General features: G+C 37.5%; 1 protein-coding gene across 2 annotated transcripts; it reads left to right on the forward strand.

Annotated features, from left to right (window-relative positions):
- Positions 1-954: 954 nt before the first annotated feature.
- gabrr2b (gamma-aminobutyric acid type A receptor subunit rho2b) lies at positions 955-20,839 on the forward strand. 2 transcript variants are annotated; one of them, XM_016237585.1, is made up of 10 exons: positions 955-979; positions 5,933-6,020; positions 6,809-6,915; positions 15,582-15,649; positions 17,060-17,282; positions 17,398-17,487; positions 18,808-18,948; positions 19,685-19,837; positions 19,971-20,167; positions 20,408-20,839. In XM_016237585.1, the coding sequence occupies exons 1-10, from the start codon at positions 955-957 to the stop codon at positions 20,702-20,704; spliced, it is 1,389 nt and encodes a 462-aa protein (XP_016093071.1). In that variant the 3' UTR covers positions 20,705-20,839. The 2 variants fall into 2 exon arrangements, with proteins under 2 accessions (XP_016093071.1, XP_016093072.1); XM_016237586.1 differs by lacking the exons at positions 955-979; positions 5,933-6,020; positions 6,809-6,915 and having other exon boundaries at positions 15,578-15,649; positions 17,060-17,283; positions 17,405-17,487.
- Positions 20,840-21,306: the final 467 nt, after the last annotated feature.

Consider the following 21,306-nt stretch of genomic DNA (forward strand, 5'->3'; position numbering starts at 1 on the left):
AACACAACACAAATGCATGGTTGCTCGCTTGAAGCAAAACACACACAGGCTGCATTTGAGCATCCTCAGATCCTTCAAAGTGCTGCTGATGTAGAGATTTCTAGCTCAATGCAGGAGAAAAATAGCCTTTCAGTGTGTGTTTAATTTAAATCTACAGATGCAAGCAGATAAAGTGCAGTGAAATAAACATCTATATCTCAAAACTGACCAGTGCAGGATGTTATTACCTGTAATGTTATTGCCTTAAGCCAGTATAGGTCCGTTAAGACTTTTTGCATTGTGATGGTTAAGCACATTTACCGCCCAATTCTCATGACTTTATTGTGAAAAATCTGTGTCATCAGGCTGAATCCAGCTCATCGGCTGCAGACAGTGGCAGTTCAGTGGCAGCGGCTTCCAGTAACAGTGAGAGCTCCGCTACAGCAGAGAGAGACGCAGAAGACACGGCATCCGCTGAGCAGGTGGGACAAACACTCAAGCACTCTCACCGTGTTAGCTTGCATCATTTCCTGTTCATTCTGCTGCCGGGGAGGGTTGGGAAATACTACGATGAGGAAACTGGTAGATTTTCATTGACTCCAGAGTAGGGATGCACGATATTGGATTTTTGCCGATATTTTTCAACTCTTTTTGACCGATACCGACATGTTTCCTTTTTTTTGGAAACAACACCAAGTCTCTCCTGTGCAGAAATTATAAGCAAAATATTTTTAATTTTGGTTAGTTTTTACAAGAACTTATTTGTTAGGTAAGGGATAATCAACGGCTAGCCGGTGGGATTTTAAATGCACGACGTGGAGGCAAAGAACCACCCGACGTGAAGTGCATTTAAAATCCTTTAATGCACGGCCAGCCATTGATTATCCCGCTTATTCCATGGTCATTTGCCAAGTTATAGACAAGTTAAAACTAGTATTGCTCTTTGCAGCGCAATATTTGACCGAATGGGTAAAAATGACAGTTATTTTCGTCACGGCATGTTAGCGCTAGCATTCTGCCCGCTTCAAATCAGACACAGAGATGAAATAGTGCGGTAAGACCACATTTATTTGAATGAATTATAGCATGTATTTCAATTAACTATCGAGAAATAGTGCCACATTTATTTGAATGAATTATAGCATGTATTTCAATTAACTATCGATCGATTGTTTGAGAGAGAGAGAGAGAGAGAGAGAGAGAGATGACAGTTGTGTGTAGCTGCGTCTGGGTGTCTTTCTGTCCAAACAATTACTTTAAAAACAGCGATTTTAGCACCTCGTTGCTGAGGAATATAATGTAGCGATCTAGTAGACTATTTTATTAATGAAAATCACGGGGAAGTGTTGACAACAAGTATGTGTGTGTGTGCAAAGCAATCAGCAATCTCTCTCTCTCTCTCTCTCTCGTCTCTCTCGTCTCTCTCGTCTCTCTCTCTCTCTCTGTGTGCGTGTGATGCATGTTGGTTAGTGTGCATCAATTAAAGCAGCGCATTAATATGGAACGGTGATTAAACTGACTTGGAACTACCTGTGCATTAAACGGTTTTACTGCATACCTGCCAGCCAATCAGAATCCAGTATTCAGACAGACCATGGAATAACATTAAATAAACAACAATGAAGGTTTTTTTGACAGTACATTGAAGCTTTGAAAATAACTATAGCCTAAATAAACTATATATCAATCGCTGCCTTTTTTTTCCCAAAGAGATGCAGTGGTAACATTAACATTTTATTTTAAGATTTAACATTTGTAGATGGTTTAAAGCAAAAGAGTTTTTATTTTAGAGCTTATGATTTTGTTTAAAAAAATAAAACATATTACACATTAATGAATAAATCGGTATATATCAAATTAATTTTACAAGTGTCATGTTTGATTTTTTTTAAATCAGAAGCACAGTCTAAATGTTATTGGTGTATTTTACTTTCATTTCATTAGAAGTAAGCCAACAGCGCCCCCTACAGAATTAAAACTCTTTACCGAATGGGCGTTAGGACCCGGGGGAGGCTGCCGCTGCACGTGCTGTTACTGTTTATCACACACCAAATCTGCTTTCACAGATTAAATGCAGCGATCCAAAACAGTCAATCTAATCATCATTCATACAAAACTTTGCTTCAAGAATGAGCCACACTGCTGACGTGATCTAATCGCTAGCACACCCTGAGCACATGTGAGTTAACACATTCCTCTTATCGGCAAGACATATCGGCATAATTTGTCATATCGGGCCGATGCCGATATTTACATTTAAAGCCAATATTTTGGCCGATTCCGATATCAGGCCGATAGTATCGTGCATCGTACTCCAGAGCTGTAGTGTGAAAATGTAATGTAATCAGCTTCAGTCTCTTTGTTCTGGTCTAGGCCGAATCATCATCTGTGGCTCCTCAGACATCAAGTGAGGGTCCGTCCATTCCAGCGGCTCCGAGTCCACTTCAGCGGCGCTCGCAGAACCAGAGCCAGTCCCCGAGATACCCGGCGTTCACGGCGTCCCCCGCCGCGCAGCCCCCCCTGCAGGACACCAGTCACACGGCCTCGGTCGTCCTCATCGTTCTCCTCACACTCGCGCTAGCTGCGCTCATTTTCCGCAGGATCTATTTGGCCCACGAGTATAAGTTCGATTACGAGCTGTGAACTCTTCCTACAGCACTTGAAAAGCACGACTGTCGCTCTGCCCTCGTCCAGATCCAGCTCACCCCCGGTCTCATGTTTGTCCTTCCTGGACAGAGCTTTGTGTTTTCAGAAGGGGAAAAGATTTCCGGATGTATTCGCAGAACAAAACCTGGAGGGGCAAATCTCAGTACGCTTGTCAAGAACACGCCATGGTCTGATTTCACCCCAAAAAATGCAAAATTATATTTCACAAGAAGACAGTAAAATCTGTTTTTGGGCCATTAAGATTTTTTGTTTGTTTGTTTGCATTGTAATGTTTCATGGCAATTATTCCACTCAAAAAGTAAATTCTTATTACTGTAATGTGTTCTTAATACTGTAATTATACTGTATATGTACTATTTTAACTGTGAAGTATTTATGCATCATGGTAGTAATTGTACTGCCTTTTAATTTAAGAAGATTTTTTTTTTTTTTTAAAAAGCAGCTCATCTGGACATATTACTGTAATTAGATTGTTTTGCATGTAATAAGAATTTGGGCGTAATGTTCCTGCTTTCTTTACGCAAAATATAATTCATAAAATTCAATGCCATTTTGGGGTGAAATATGACCAAGACATGTTTATGAGTGGTTTGTTTTTAGATTCTGCAATGTATTGTTTATGTACGGTTTCCCAAATAATGCATTTCAGAAAGTCTGTTGTTGCAAATTGTACAAAATTTGGTCTTAGACTGAAACAAACTAAAAAACTGAAACCTGTAGAAATTGAATTGCTTCTGTTGTGTGTTTGTCTATCCCAGAATTAAACATTTACATACTCTTAAAATGCTGTAATGTAGGCATGGTTGTGATACTATTAAACAGTTAAAAACATATGCACATAGAGCAATGATGTATGTTAATGAATCATCTGCTAATTTTCAGAAAACGTTCAACCAGTTAAGACTCTTACGGTTTTATTTAATTTTTTTATTTTTTTACAAGCATATATATATATATTAGTGTTGTCAAATGATTAATCGCATCCAAAAAAAGTTTGTTTACATAATATATGTATATACTGTATATGTGTACTGTATATATTTTTATGTATATATAAATACTCACATGCGCATATATCAGAAAAATGTTGTTTAAATATTAAATATATTTATATACTGTATAATATAAATTATATAGACATGTAAATACGTGTAAATATTTTCAAAATATATACTGTATGTGTGTGTATTTATATATACAGTGGGTACGGAAAGTATTCAGACCCCCTTAAATTTTTCACTCTTTGTTATATTGCAGTCATTTGCTAAAATCATTTAAGTTAATTTTTTTTCCTCATTGTGTAATCTTGAATCAGTACTGTAGACAAAATTAATGTTGGCCCTATGTAGATAGACATCTAAAACATCAACTAAAACATCTGTTTTACTTCTTTAAACAACAACCCGTAGTTGCTCTAGCCTAATGTTTAAAAGGACAAATAATGCAATAAACTTGATTCAACCATAACTGTTTGCTCTTTTCACTTGAAGAGGAAGCACTTTGTAGCATTGAAGTAATAATATTAAACAAGTTATACAACTTGTCCCTGCAGCATTTATGATATGGATATGAACGGTGCCCTAAATTGTGTGGCATGGAGGGTTGTTACATGTCTAACTTATCAGACTGTTAGCTGAACGGGGGAAATCCTATAGACTTACACTAAAGGGTGGATGAGCCATATCTAGGGAGCATGCTAACATAGAGAAAGACTATGGCACAAGAACTGAATGTAGTATTTTTATCTTTGTGCATTTACCCTGGATAAATTAGCTGGCTTTAAGATTGTGTAAAATTGTGCTACATCATTTACATATAATATCAACATATAAGGCATTTAATGTGGGGCAGTGTGATCTGTGATTGTGATATCTGCAAAAAATGATTTTTGTACTTATTATTTTTGTCTTGTTTTCGGTTACACTTTATTTTGATAGTCCAATTTAGACATAATACTAACTATAAGTAACCTGGCAACTACATGTCTACTAACTCTCAGAATACAATATTAGGTTAGGTTTAGGGTTAGTAGAATAAGTTGACAGTCAGTGTGTTGTATGTTGTGGACCCATCAAAGTAAAGTGTTAGAAGACATTAAAGGAACACTCCATTATTTAAAAAAAAATAGGCTCATTTTCCGACTCCCCTAGAGTTAAACAGTTGAGTTTGACCGTTTTCCTGCAAAGTTACTTACTATTAGTTGAATGTCTAAAGTGGACTATCAAAATAAAGTGTTACCTTGTTTTCAAGTATAAATATCTAAACATTATTGAATCAAGATGCAATTATTTTGCAAGTAAATGACGTAAGATTGAGGTTTCTTTTTTTGAAAAAAATATCAAAATGTTGTTAGTTTTTGCTTAAAACAAGCAAAAATATCTGCCAATGGGGCAAGAAAAATAATCTTGTTTAGCCTTTGAATTAAGATCATTTTTCTTACTACATTAGCAGAAATGTTTGCTTGTTTTAAGCAAAAACTAGCAAAATTTGGATTTATTTTTAGAAAACAAGTCATTTTACTTGTCAAGTAAATGCATCTAGATTCAAGAATGTTACTTTATTTACAGTATACTAGAAAACCAGAAAATACTTTTATATAAAATAACTTTTTGCAGGGTATACAGTTAAGCATGGATGATCATTAAAAGATTCAGATTAAATTATATGATATATGTGATAATAATTTTGAAATATGTTGATGGTTGTATTTTATTGTATTTTTGTCTTTTATCTCAGTATTCCGTCAATGTTTTATAAGGGTCTTATGCATAATAGCAACCCTAGAATGTGATCAAACAGCTTAAAATAGCTGGGCTAAGATATCATATTTTTTATGACTGCAGAAATATGTTAATTCAGTAGGCTATAAACATAAATCCCACAGGTCACGACCATAAAATACAATTTTTCACACACTTTTCCAAAACAAATTCAAAAACGAATGATTGATTATTTCAAAGGGTTACTAATGACACATCATGTGGATATTTTCATGTCTGGGAAAAATGTGGGGTTAAACGGGTTACAATAGTTTGTATTTTGAAACGCGTGCGTCTCGACACCCCTGCGTGTTCGACTCGACGCGTCTGACAGTAAGTACTGAGCGTTGAAATGACTCGATGCATCGTTGTAAATAATCGCGATGTGCTTGACCAATCAGAGCGCGTGCAGCTCCAGGTTCAGCAGAACTCCCTTCACTCGGAATGAACGCAGACTGGAAGACGAGATGCTCTCCAGCGCGGGTGACTGTCTAGTCTTTCCTTCACAATGTCTGGCTTTGTCAAAGCTGTTTTTCTTCTGCTGTGCGCAAGTGTGTGCGGGAAGATGAAGCACAACCTCCGGAGAACATCTGTACAACATCACAAACACGGAACGTGAGTGTCACACGCTTTCAACTTATTATTTCAGTTTAATTATAAATTAATTATAAAGTCTAATTATAAAAATGCTTGTGGTTTTGTAAGTTTTGATACATTTTCTTAAATGGTGCATTTAAAAAAAATAAAATACATTAGGCAAATTACTGTCTGTGCTGGCAAAATAATGGTAATGGTGTCCTTATATATTTTGCTTTTTCATCAATTAAATTCTGCATAATTGTTTTATAGTTTAAATTCTGCTCAGAAAACTACCAAACTAGGCAGTTCACTATGCAGTTTAAGGGTTTAAAAGGTTGTCATTGTGAAAACTATACGTGACAGCTAAACCAGAGAACAGTGCAACTGTAATTAACTGCAAACCACTGAAGGTTATGTACAGTTTATGTTTACTGTCTTTTTTACATTTTATTTAGCCTCTTTTTTACAAAAATAAAAAATCTGGTTGACTTATTTCACATTTCAGGAACAAACATTTTACTGAAAAGAATGGAGTTCATGAATGTTTTAAATTCTAAATCATAATATTTCTATTAATAAATGCCCAGAGTGCTTTTATTATTTATTGGAAATACTAATACAGTTTGGTTAAAACTGCTAATAGATACTAGTGTGCATATAAAAATACTACTTAATGTTTAGTGCAATTAATTCTACAGTTTTATTTTATTACTGTTAAATAGGTTGTTTTTGCTTCAAAACTTGAAGATTGAGTGGTGAATAATAGTTGTGCTCATGAGACGTCTGTGTGTGTATGAGATTGCACTGAAGATGTTCTTTTGCAGTCCACTTTTCAAGAAGATGCTGGATCAAACTAAGACGCATCAGGTGAAATCAGACCATCTGCTGCGTGTTGATGATCATGACTTCACTATGAGACCAGCATTTGCAGGTAAAATCCCTGTGTGTGTGTGTGTGTGTGTGTGTGTGTGTGTGTGTGAGTAAGTGTGTGTGTGTGTGTGTGTGTGTGAGTAAGTGTGTGTGTGTGTGTGTGTGTGTGAGTAAGTGTGTGTGTGTGTGTGTGTGTGTGAGTAAGTGTGTGTGTGTGTGTGTGTGTGTGAGTAAGTGTGTGTGTGTGTGTGTGTGTGTGAGTAAGTGTGTGTGTGTGTGTGTGTGTGTGAGTAAGTGTGTGTGTGTGTGTGTGTGTGTGAGTAAGTGTGTGTGTGTGTGTGTGTGTGTGAGTAAGTGTGTGTGTGTGTGTGTGTGTGTGAGTAAGTGTGTGTGTGTGTGTGTGTGTGTGAGTAAGTGTGTGTGTGTGTGTGTGTGTGTGAGTAAGTGTGTGTGTGTGTGTGTGTGTGTGAGTAAGTGTGTGTGTGTGTGTGTGTGTGTGAGTAAGTGTGTGTGTGTGTGTGTGTGTGTGAGTAAGTGTGTGTGTGTGTGTGTGTGTGTGAGTAAGTGTGTGTGTGTGTGTGTGTGTGTGAGTAAGTGTGTGTGTGTGTGTGTGTGTGTGAGTAAGTGTGTGTGTGTGTGTGTGTGTGTGAGTAAGTGTGTGTGTGTGTGTGTGTGTGTGAGTAAGTGTGTGTGTGTGTGTGTGTGTGTGAGTAAGTGTGTGTGTGTGTGTGTGTGTGTGAGTAAGTGTGTGTGTGTGTGTGTGTGTGTGAGTAAGTGTGTGTGTGTGTGTGTGTGTGTGAGTAAGTGTGTGTGTGTGTGTGTGTGTGTGAGTAAGTGTGTGTGTGTGTGTGTGTGTGTGAGTAAGTGTGTGTGTGTGTGTGTGTGTGTGAGTAAGTGTGTGTGTGTGTGTGTGTGTGTGAGTGTGAGTGTGAGTGAGTGAGTGTGTGCGTGTGCATGAGCGTGAGTGAGTGAGTGTGTGCATGTGCGTGAGCGTGTGCGTGAGAGTGAGAGTGAGTGTGAGTGTGTGTGTGTGTGTGTGTGTGAGAGAGTGAGAGTGAGTGTGTGTGTGTGTGAGTGTGTTAGTGGCATGAAAAATCACAAAAAAATTGGTTTGCCATATACAGTATATTGTCAACCCATACTAATTGTAGTCTATTTCTTATGCATTTTTTAATTATTTTTATTGTACGAGGTTATATTTAACCCAGCATTTTTTAGAGTGAATATTAATATTAAAGAGTATGTCCACACTTTTCAGCTGTGATCTTTCACAGATGAGCTCCGGGTCATTTGCATTATTTATATGATATTAATGTCAGTTTTATGAACAGATTTATACATGTTCATCAGTTTATCATCATCATCATCATCATTGATTTTTTTCTATTTTAGCAAAATTCCATAGTGAAAGTTACAAAACATGTGAAGACTCATATTTTGCCCCAAAATTGCTTAAAGAGAACAAAGCATATCTTAAAGACCCGTAGGAATTTTTTATATATTGTAGTCTATTTCTTATGCATTTTTAAATTATTTTTATTGTACGAGGTTATATTTAACCCAGCATTTTTTAGAGTGAATATTAATATTAAAGAGTATGTCCACACTTTTCAGCTGTGATCTTTCACAGATGAGCTCCGGGTCATTTGCATTATTTATATGATATTTATGGCCTGCAATTGTGCGAATAATGTCAGTTTTATGAACAGATTTATACATGTTCATCAGTTTATCATCATCATCATCATTGATTTTTTTCTATTTTAGCAAAATTCCATAGTGAAAGTTACAAAACATGTGAAGACTCATATTTTGCCCCAAAATTGCTTAAAGAGAACAAAGCATATCTTAAAGACCCGTAGGAATTTTTTATATATTTTAGTGACACCACCCATAGGTGGGTGTCTCGAGGACACAGCTGGCTCTTTGAACCTTTAGAAAATACAATATTTTTTAAACACTTTTGTTTAAATCACTTAAACACTTAACAGTTGAACTGTTAAGACAAATTTTATAGCTATAGCATTTTAATGATCTCAAATACAATATCTTAAATATTGCACATTTCAGTAATTTGAAAGAATTACAGTTTGGAAATGATGAACAATAAACATTTTTCTTAAACATCAAGTGATTGCATATGTTTTCCTCACACATCATGTGTCTCATATTTAATTTCAAGGTCTTCACTGTTATCTTCTTGGTAACCAAGTACAATGAGTACAGTAAAAACAGTTAAACAAACTGGGAAAATGTTTTGTCATTTAAAATGATTGCAATACATGGGAATGTCACAATAAATTCTGAAATATTTTATGTTTTTTTGAATCGACATTTCAATATTTATTATGTGAAAGTGATGTGAAACTTTTGACAGTCCCTAACTGCCTTTGTTTAGATTATCATATTTTTAAACCAATAATAATGAATATTTTGATAATGAATTTTCATATTGTAAGCTTGCGATTTACCCAGGCTGATGTGTTATATAGTTTGATCAGTGCCACATGTATCACTTTGTAATTAAAGTCTTTCTTGGTCTCATTTGTTGTCCAAATCCTTCCCCACGTCTCATCTGCGTCACTATCACACCTTCTGCTGAAGCTTCTCAGCTGCTGATGTCTGGAGCTTCTCGCTCGAGTCTCATTGTTCCTGCAGAGATTTGATGATTGATCTCTTCTAGGCAGTGTCTGGATGGCTGGAAGTTACACTTACTGTTAATTGAACCAGCAGCGCTCACTGGGGTGTGCGATTACTCGCTGATGTTGTGAAGGCTTTTCTAATTTACACATTGCTTTTGCTTCTGACTTTTTCCCAGTTTTCATTATCACAGCAGTCCGATTCAAATTCACAACCTGAACGTCAATCCCAGTGGGGGTTTTATCTAAAAAAAATGTAGTTGTTTCTCAGGAGGGCAATGATAACGCTGAGTGTGACTGCAAGCTCTGACTCAATGTAATTATTGTGGCTTTTGTGCTGGATATCATCTACGACTGACAAGCACTTTTAGAAATAGCATAGAAGTTCCCCAATGTCGATCTATTGTTTACAAAGATGGAATTGGAGCCCTTTTTCTGGACTGCTGGTTATGACTACAAAAGCACAGCCAGAAAATTCTTCCAGCAAATGTGCATTCACTAGATAATAAGCTTTGCAATTTAAGGTTGCAAATCTCTTCTCAATGAGAACCGAGTTGCTGCAATGTGCTTGAATATGTCCAGAGAACTCCATCATCAAGCCAAAGACCTTCCAGGAAAAAGCAGAAGAGCGGCGTTTTTTGGTCATTTCTGGTGTGACTGGGAGATTGTACACTATATTGAGTTGTTTTGTAATTTCTTATACATCAAGTCACTTCCTCTCCCTGTATGTGGTCCGGCATGTATTAAAATATCAAGGACCAGATTTACTAAACAGGTCAAATTAGCCTGAGAGCGCAGTCCCATAAAAGCGCAGATAGGAGTGGAAAGTTCTGTTCGAATTTAAGAACCCTTTTGGAAAAAAAACAGCATCTGCTGGTTTGGTAAGTTTTGAAGTATGGCAGCTGGTTTGAGCTGGTCCTTAGTTGGTCCTGAGCTGGTTTAAGCTGGTCCTTAGATGGTCATGAGCTGGTTTAAGATGGTCCTTTGTTGGTCCTGAGCTGGTTTAAGCTGGTCCTTTGTTGGCCATGAGCTAGTTTAAGATGGTCCTTAGTTAGTCATGAGCTGGTTTAAGATGGTCCTTAGTTAGTCATTAGCTGGTTTAAGATGGTCCTTAGTTGGTCATGAGCTGGGTTAAACTGGTCCTTAGTTAGTCATGAGCTGGTTTAAGATGGTCCTTAGTTAGTCATGAGCTGGTTTAAGATGGTCCTTAGTTAGTCATGAGCTGGTTTAAGATGGTCCTTAGTTAGTCATGAGCTGGTTTAAGATGGTCCTTAGTTGGTCATGAGCTGGTTTAAGCTGGTCCTTTGTTGGTCCTGAGCTGGTTTAAGCTGGTCCTTTGTTGGTCATGAGCTGGTTTAAGATGGTCCTGAGCTGGTTTAAGCTGGTACTTTGTTGGCCATGAGCTGGTTTAAGATGGTCATGAGCTGGTTTAAGATGGTCCTTAGTTAGTCATGAGCTGGTTTAAGATGGTCCTTAGTTGGTCATGAGCTGGTTTAAGCTGGTCCTTTGTTGGCCCTGAGCTGGTTTAAGCTGGTCCTTTGTTGGTCATAAGCTGGTTTAAGATGGTCCTGAGCTGGTTTAAGCTGGTCCTTTGTTGGCCATGAGCTGGTTTAAGATGGTCATGAGCTGGTTTAAGATGGTCCTTAGTTGGTCATGAGCTGGTTTAAGATGGTCCTTAGTTGGTCATGAGCTGGTCCTTAGTTGGTCATGAGCTGGTTTAAGCTGGTCCTTAGTTGGTCATGAACTGGTCCTTAGTTGGTCATGAGCTGGTTTAAGCTGGTCCTGAGCTGGTTTAAGATGGTCATGTGCTGGTCCTAAGCAACTAGCTTTGGCTCAGAACCAGCTTAAACCAGCTGCCATGCTTCAAAACATACCTAACCAGCATATGCTGTTTTTTTCAACAGGGAACACAGACGCAACCAGATCGCTTCCAAAATAACGAACACAATCTACAAAGAGCAGTGCAAAATAGTGCATTGTCGCAAACAAGCAGAGCCAATGATAATCAGGTACAAAATAGGTTAAAGCTTTTTTGGGTGTTAAATAATGGTGCAAATACCAGTAAACTGACTAACGCAGCCCTTAGCAAATCACGTTGCATGATTTATTTAAATACTCTCCTCCCATAAATGTTGTGTCTGAAAGGGCAGCTACAAATGCATATGCAATACAGTTAGCTGCAAAAATAACCGTGTCCACATATTTTCAAAGTCTGGTTTAGGCATGAAAAGGATTTGGAATTTCCTATCAGGCAGACATTACTCTGTTGAAAAAAAACAGCATATGCTGGTTAGGTATGTTTTGAAGTATCCAAAATAACGAACACAATCTACAAAGAGCAGTGCAAAATAGTGCATTGTTGCAAACAAGCAGAGCCAATGATAATCAGGTGCAAAATAGGTTAAAGCTTTTTTGGGCGTTAAATAATGGTGCAAATACCAGTAAACTGACTAACGCAGCCCTTAGCAAATCACGTTGCATGATTTATTTAAATACTCTCCTCCCATAAATGTTGTGTCTGAAAGGGAAGCTACAAATGCATATGCAATACAGTTAGCTGCAAAAATAACCGTGTCCACATATTTTCAAAGTCTGGTTTAGGCATGAAAAGGATTTGGAATTTCCTATCAGGCAGACATTACTCTGTTGAAAAAAAACAGCATATGCTGGTTAGGTATGTTTTGAAGTATGGCAGCTGGTTTGAGCTGGTTTAAGTTGGTTCTGAGCTGGTTATAAACTGGTTATGAGCTGGTCCTGAGCAGAAGCTAGTTTCTTAGGACCAGCACATGACCAGCTTAAATCATCTTAAACCAACTCATGACCAGCTTAAGCCAGCTCAGGACCAACTAAGGACCAGCTTAACCCAGCTCATGACCAACTAAGGACCAGCTTAAACTAGCTCATGACCAACTAAGGACCAGCTCATGACCAACTAAGGACCAGCTTAAACCAGCTCATGACCAACTAAGGACCAGCTTAAACTAGCTCAGGACCAACTAAGGACCAGTTTAAACCAGCTCAGGACCAACTAAGGACCAGCTTAAACCAGCTCATGACCAACTAAGGACCAGCTTAAACCAGCTCATGACCAACAAATAACCGTGTCCACATATTTTCAAAGTCTGGTTTAGGCATGAAAAGGATTTGGAATTTCCTATCAGGCAGACATTACTCTGTTGAAAAAAAACAGCATATGCTGGTTAGGTATGTTTTGAAGTATGGCAGCTGGTTTGAGCTGGTTTAAGTTGGTTCTGAGCTGGTTATAAACTGGTTATGAGCTGGTCCTGAGCAGAAGCTAGTTTCGTAGGACCAGCACATGACCAGCTTAAATCCTCTTAAACCAACTCATGACCAGCTTAAGCCAGCTCAGGACCAACTAAGGACCAGCTTAAACTAGCTCATGACCAACTAAGGACCAGCTCATGACCAACTAAGGACCAGCTTAAACTAGCTCAGGACCAACTAAGGACCAGTTTAAACCAGCTCAGGACCAACTAAGGACCAGCTTAAACCAGCTCATGACCAACTAAGGACCATCTTATGACCAACTAAGGACCATCTTAAACCAGCTCATGACCAACTAAGGACCATCTTAAACCAGCTCAGGACCAACTAAGGACCAGCTTAAACCAGCTCAGGACCAACTAAGGACCAGCTTAACCCAGCTCATGACCAACTAAGGACCAGCTTAAACCAGCTCATGACCAACGAACGACCAGCTTAAACCAGCTCATGACCAACGAAGGACCAGCTTAAACCAGTTCATGCCCAACAAAGGACCAGCTTAAACCAGCTCAGGACCAGCTGCCACGCTTCAAAACACACCTAACCAGCATATGTTGTTTTTTCAACAGAGATATGTGGTCAAAACGGGACGTCAGATCTCATCTTCACTGACCCTGAACTCTAGAGCCCACAGAGTTCACCCCTGTACCTCAAATTGATCAAATCAGTCTGGAGATAAACCAAGGAGTTTGTGGTGAACTTCAGGAGACAATACAGAGAGCACTTCCATCAACAGAAGCCCAGTATCTGGAGCATCAGATTTCTTGGTGATTAAATAACTGCAGTCTTCAGAGGGTCAGTGCACACAGAGGTGGTGGTGAAGAAGACACAGCTATGGCTCTTCTTCAGTATGAGCTCCTGCTTCTGTTTTACTCATGCCTACAGAAAGGCTGCAAAATGGCCTCGTCTGAGACTATCAGAACCAGACAGATGCTTAGAGACTCTGTGTAGTTTTACAAAGATGAACAATGACTTACATTTTCAGTCCTGGCCAGTTTCAAATGTAGTTTAGACACATTTGAATACACTCATTCTTCACACATATACTCAGTCTTCCATTCAGCCAAAGAGGTGTCCAAGGACTGGATATTTGTGTTGTCCATCCATTATGGAGAACAAGCAATATTCACAGGTCTTTGTGCTTCAAAGCTCAGGTGGAGAAGGCCAAGACTATGACAAAATAACTATAGATGTTGGAGACGTGGCCTGGAAGGTGGTTCTTTTGACACTCTCTTCATCTAAATACATGTACATTTGCTATGCGGCATTATTGTTATATTATTGTGGTACATTTTGGGTCTTATTTACCCCATATAAGGTGCATATTAGTACCTTAAAGCAGGGTTATTATAGTTAACTAAAACTAAAACCATAAAAAGGCATTTTTTGTTACTTGAAGTAAAACAAACATTAACTGAAATAAAATAAAATAATTGTATATACTAGAACAACTAAAGTTTAGTTTATGTACTAGAATAAATAAATGAAATAAAATTATACGGACATTAATATTATATATATATTACATTTTATAATGATAATAAACACAACAAATCATAACAATACTACTAAAACTAACAAAAAATAAATAATAAAAAATAATTTTAAAATTAAATAATAAAAAATTCATCACATCTTTTGTACCTTTTTTCTGTGAGTGTAGTAAACCCCACTTGAATGCCAAGGATTTCTGGTTTCATAGTATAGCAGGTAAAATAAGTATTGAACACGTCACAATTTTTCTCAGTAAAATAGTTCTTAAGGTGCTGTAGACATGAAACTTTCACCAGACGTTGATAACAATACAAGTAATCCATACATACAAAGAAAACAAAACAAATAAGTTCAGAAATTAAGTTATATGTATTCAAATGGAATGTCACAGGGGAAAAGGATTGAACTACTGAAATGTATTTAATAGTTTGTACAAAAGCCTTTGTTGGTAATGACAGCTTCAAGACGCCTCCTGTAGGAGAAACTAGTCGCATGCATTGCTCAGGAGTGATTTTGACTCATTCTTCCACACAAACAGTCCTCAAATCTTGAAGTTTCTGTGGGTCTCTTCTATGAACTCTGAACTTAAGTTCTTATTTTCTATTGGACTCAAGTCAAGTGAGTGGCTGGCCGTTCTAGCAGCTTTACTTTCTTTCTCTGAAACCAATCGAGAGTTTCCTTGGCTGTGTTTGGGGTCTTTGTCTTGCTGAAATGTCCAGCCTCGTTTCATCTTCATCATCCTGGTACTGTAGGTGTTGGGACTGAAGCAGCTAATATTCATTTCCACTGACGAGGGGCAGGATTGCTTTCTAATTACTGATAGATTTCAGCTGGTGTCTTGCTTTCCATGCCTTTTTGCACCTCCCTTTCTTCATGTGTTCAATCCTTTTTCCCTGTGTCATTCTATTTTATTACACACAACTTAATTTCTGAACTTATTTGTGTTATTTTCTTTGGATTGCATATACAGGTATGTCTTATATGAGGTTCAGTAGGCTCTTTGCTTACAGGGCTTAGTGAAGGTATAGTTCTCCCAAAAAATGCTAATTCTAATTCATGTCAGTTTATGGATTACTTGTGTTGTTACCAACATCTGGTGACAGTTTCAAGTCAATGGCACCTTTAGAAGTATATTAACTGAGAAAAATGGTGACGTGTTCAATACTTATTTTACCTGCTGCATATGTTGTCATTTATTTGGTGGATGTGTAAATAATTATTTTTTTTTTAAAGTGTCTTTAAATGTAAAAATGCTAAATTATATAAATAAATAAAAAACTTGAAACTAATACTGTTCTCTTCTCTTCAGGTCCAGCAGTACCAGTAGGTGTGGATGTACAGGTAGAGAGTTTGGACAGTATCTCAGAAGTAGATATGGTAAGAAAAGTTTCATTATTTGGTCAGTGATTGTTATGAATCATTAATTTATAATGCAAAGACACACTCCAGCAACCCATATTCCATTCGCTTTGCACTGTTGTCCGCACAGAAAAAAAAACTGTAATAAAAATTTAAATCTTCCTTTCTGTACATTTTTTAATTAAATCAGCATTAATTAATTAAGAATGATGCATAAATACTTTACAATTTACATAATGTATGATTTTTGCCCATTACTGTAATGAGAATGTGATTATTACCGTTAAAGTAGGCTACTTGCAGTCCAAATGTCATCAAGGAGATTGCATGGATTATATATGGATCTCAGCGTGTGTGATTGACCTTTCCTTCTGAAAGCACCAGAGATGTATCTAGATATGCTTTTATTTATCATATCAGTGGCGATGTTTACGAGTGAGCGTGGATTTGATCTTACATAATATGCTAGAGGATAATCCAGTGGCATCACAGAGAATCAGCCAATCAGGATCAGTCCATCCCATTTGATAAAGGCTGGTAAAAGTGCTGACATCCCTCAGTAATGCCAACAGATGGTAATATTTCACAAGGCTTTAAGCACTTTAGAAATGCATGTCAACACCTTGCATAAAAGCTTTTTTTCTGGTTTCAATCGGACTAAGCAAATTAGTTTTGTAACCCCATCAATGGTAACTGCACTGTTAAAGCTGTTTTATTCTACATCCGTCATGGTTGAGATCACGTGATCAGATGGTGTTAGTAACAAGACCACTGTCATGTCAGCTAGTCAAACATAAACACAACCATGCATGTAGAATTAAAGGTGACAGATGTTCATTTATTGACTATATTGGACAACCGATTGGTTAAATTGGACAGAATTAGCATTTTTTGGGAGAACTATACCTTCACTAAGCCCTGTAAGCAAAGAGCCTACTGAACCTCATATAAGATATACCTGTATATGAACTGAACTGAACTCATTGAGCTCTAGAGCTGTCGCTAAAGACGGAAGACAATGTTGTCATCTATTTTTTTGTATTAAGAGGAAAACATTAGTTGAGGGATTTGAGGGGCTGTTTTGTCTATTTCTAGGTTTGACATGGATTTCAGATGTTTTTTATACACTATAGTGGGTAGTGGGGCTAAAGAGGTCCACAGCTCGCTGTGATTTTGCACAATATGGCACAGCTTCTCATACCTTCTTGCTTAATTATACAGTAGATGCAGTATACAAAAGCTTCTTAGAAGACTGGTTAAGATGAGTAGAACAGATTAATAGAACAATGTATTGATAGAGCTTTAGAGTTGCTTAATTTCAGCATGCTAAACTGGGATAGGAGAACGTATTTGAACATTTATTATGTTAACAAGTAAAGAAATACGCAATGATCTTGAAAGTCAATCCCTGGCATACTTTTCATACAGGACTTCACCATGACCCTATACCTGAGACACTACTGGAAGGACGAGCGATTGTCTTTTCCCAGTAAAACCAATAAAAGCATGACTTTCGATGGTCGATTGGTGAAGAAAATCTGGGTTCCTGATGTGTTCTTTGTGCATTCCAAACGATCCTTCATCCATGACACCACCACGGAGAACATCATGATCAGGGTATATCCTGATGGACATGTGCTCTACAGCCTCAGGTTTGGACAACAAACATCATTTACACAAATGCATGGCACACCTTAACCTGCAAGCTTGCATACATGTTTTTATTCTGCTGTCATAATCATGTTTGACAGTGCTTTTTTTTGTGTGTTTCAGGGTGACTGTAACTTCAGCATGTAATATGGACTTCAGTCGATTCCCACTGGACACGCAGACCTGCACGTTAGAGCTGGAGAGCTGTGAGTGACATGTAATTCTCCTGACTTTAAAGGAGTAGCTCACCAAAAAAATGAAAATTTGCTTGAAAATGTACTCAGCCTCAGGCCATTCAAGAAGTAGATGATTTTGTTTCTTCATCAGATTTGGAGAAATGTAGCACTGCATCACTTGCTCACCAATGGATGCCCTGCAGTGAATGGGTGCCGTCAGAATGAGAGTCCAAACAGCTGATAAAAACATCACAATAATCCACACCACTCCAGTCCATCAGTTAACATTTTGTGAAGCCAAAAGCTAAGTGTTGAAAAGACACAAATCCATCAATAAAACATTATTAAATTCAAACTGTTGCTTCCAGCTAAAATACATAATAAGCCCATAATCCATAATATGGCTTTAAATGGTCCCACTTTAAATTACAGTAGGGGTCTTTAAATTCTGTGTACTTAATAATAAAGTAATGAATTGTTAGGTACATTTTACCTGTTGTGTTCATGTTGAATTGAAACTTTTCTTTTACTTCTTTTGGGTAGAAGGTACACTCTAAAAAATGCTGGGTTGTTTCAACCCAACTTTGGGTCAAATATGGACTAACCCAACTGTTGGGTTACATTTTTCAATTACATTTTTAACCCAAAAGTTGGGTTAGTCCATATTTGACCCAAAGTTGGGTTAAAACAACCCAGCATTTTTTAGAGTGTATGGTCATGACAGGATGGTATTTTCAAGTACAATGTAAAAATGTATGTACACAAGAAGTACATTGTATCAAATAATGAATTTAAATGTAAATACATAGTAATTAAGGACACTTTATATAAAGTAGGTCCATCTCATCTGAATCAGGAGAGAAATATGCACCGATCAAGCATCATTTACAAACAAAAAGAGTCCTAAACAAGCATGTGGGTGGATTTTGATGTGAGAGGACAACAGGGGATGGACTTTTTCACTAGAGTAAGCCTTATTGTGAATTACAGACATCTTATTTTGACAAAAAGCAAATGTTTAGGGTTGCAACATCTTAGTGATGGATTTGTTTCTTACAAACACACAGCTTTTCTTGTCACAAGATGTTGTGAAAAGAACTTGTGGATTATTGTGATGTTTTTATCAGCTGTTTGGACTCTCATTCTGACGGCACCCATTCACTGCAGAGCATCCATTGCTGAGCAAGTGATGCAATGCTACATTTCTCCAAATCTGATGAAGAAACTGACTCATCTATATCTTGGACGGCCTGAGAGTGAGTACATTTTCAGCAAATTTTCATTTTTGTATGATAATGCCAAATATCACATCAGTCTCTGCAAACATTGGTTCATCTGCTGTGTGTCCAGATGCTTACACTGATGAAGACCTGATGCTCTACTGGAAGAGTGGAGATGAATCACTGAGCACAGATGACAAGATCTCTCTGTCTCAGTTCCTCATTCAGAAGTTTCACACCACCTCCAGACTGGCCTTCTACAGCAGCACAGGTGCGCATGTCTAATTTTAAATAGTAAACTATAGGCAGTTCTGTTTCAGTTTCAGGCTGTCTACTAGTGCATGACGTGCTGTCACTTTGCACCTTTAAGTTTAGTATGTCAGACAACTTGCACAAATCCCATTTTGTTGCATGCATATAAAGGGCAAAATCCGTTTATTTGACATGGTTTGAGCAACTTTGGACTTTGTCATGAGTGGCTTCTTTTTGCTTCTTTTTATATGTACGCATAATGCGATTAAGGCAGTGATTAAGTTGAAGCTCATGGAAACAGAATACAGTAATTACGGTAATGCGATTATGCTCATTACACCGCAATCAACATAGTTCCGTGTTTATATGTTCCTCCTCTATTTATACAAATGTAATTAACTTAAACATTTGAGAGTAGCTTTTTTTAAAGGTAAGTTTTTTTTTTTGTATCACCAAAATGTGGTCAGTGTTCGAGAATTTTAATTTTATCTTCAAATTCAAAGTTCACTGACTTCACTGAGATAGCTAATTGCTAGCAAGTTTCAAGAAATGTCAAAACCACACAATCACACAAATCATTATGTGATGAGAGTTTTGATATAAATGATGCATTAAAGATGCATTTTTCAAGATTTGGGTGCTCAAAAGTACCCTTAAGAAATAAGATTTAAGTTCAGTCCTTGCACAGACTTCAGAATCAGAAATCTTTGCATTTTCTTTTACTAGTACTTGTTCTCATTTCATATCTCCTGCAGGTTGGTACAATCGTCTTTACATCAACTTCAGTCTGCGTCGTCATATCTTCTTCTTCCTGCTTCAGACGTACTTTCCTGCCACTCTGATGGTCATGCTGTCATGGGTGTCCTTCTGGATCGACCGGCGAGCTGTTCCTGCTCGAGTCTCGTTAGGTGAATTAAATGGGCAAAACAGTGGGATTGTTTAGCTGAATGCTTAAATGGGTGCAGGATTTCACAACCAGTTATTCTTGATGTAAGCAGTTCTAGATGCAAATATAATGTGTTTTACTGTCATTTCTTCTAGGCATCACAACGGTGCTCACCATGTCCACCATCATCACTGGAGTGAACGCCTCCATGCCCAGAGTCTCCTACATCAAAGCGGTGGACATTTACCTGTGGGTCAGCTTCGTCTTTGTCTTTTTATCGGTACTTGAGTATGCTGTCATAAACTACCTGACCACAGTGCATGATGGGACAGATCGCAAATCAAAGGAGAAGGTAAATACACAAATGATTTTCAAGTGTATTCAAATAATCTCTTTATTTAGCTAACAATCATTTTCACCATCACTTTCCTTTATGCACCTTCATTATGTGGGCTTGACAACACATACAACACATACTCTTGTAGTTATAGTTTCAGTAAAGTTTGTATGTATAAAGGTAATATTCACAACCTAGAAGCAAGTTAAAAGTTCTCTAAATGGTAATGGAAGTATTTGTGCTTTTCCATTTTAGCCTTTACCCTGCACATGTGACATATCTCACTCAAGGACCATGGTTCTGGATGAAGCATACAGTAAGCCTGATACTAATGGCCTGGCAGGATATACACAGGCTCCTGTCTCCTCTGAGGAGGCTGCAGATAAACAGGACCACGTGTCTTTGGTAAATGAGGCAACAGGAGCCAAGAAGAAGACCCTTCGAGGCTTCCGTATCATCCAAAACACTCACGCCATTGATGCCTACTCTCGCATGATCTTCCCAGGGGCCTTTATATTCTTCAATCTTATCTATTGGTGTGTATACTGCTGAATTGCCTTGCAAAGAGATTGTGGACATAGCATATGGAAATACTTATGTATTAACAAAAGTAAAAGAAAATTGTTATTTGTTATGGATTGAAAGGGGACAACACAGGTAAATAAGATCATGACATAATGCATGTCCACCCAGCTAGCAGATATACATTCTTGGATAAGAAAGATGTAAATGTGAGAATCCTATTTGTTGATTGCATTTACACTTTTTTTTTTAAATTACTTTGGTACTATTTTCAAAAGTGAGTGGTGCATTTTTTCATGATATCTACTAAGTCTTTGTTTTACATATTCATTTTGAAATTACCTGGTGCTGAATGAATGTTACTGTACTGTAAAACAGTTGACACAGTCATCAGAATAGAGATTACATGCACAAAAGCCGTAATAAAACATATTTATACAAGTAAATTATGTTGAAAGAACACATCAAAAGTCACGTATACAGGAAAGTATTTTATTTTACAAAGTGGTTGCATTGTCAAACAATACATTGAAACACTTTACTCTAAAAGGAGAATCTCAAATTAACTGACATCAAGCCTGTCCTAAACATTTGTCCATACATTTTTATCAAGATCAGTGAATATCTTCTTT

The sequence above is a fragment of the Sinocyclocheilus grahami genome, unplaced genomic scaffold (genome assembly GCF_001515645.1).
Source record: "Sinocyclocheilus grahami isolate Dianchi unplaced genomic scaffold, SAMN03320097.WGS_v1.1 scaffold519.1, whole genome shotgun sequence".
NCBI classification, from domain to species: domain Eukaryota; kingdom Metazoa; phylum Chordata; class Actinopteri; order Cypriniformes; family Cyprinidae; genus Sinocyclocheilus; species Sinocyclocheilus grahami.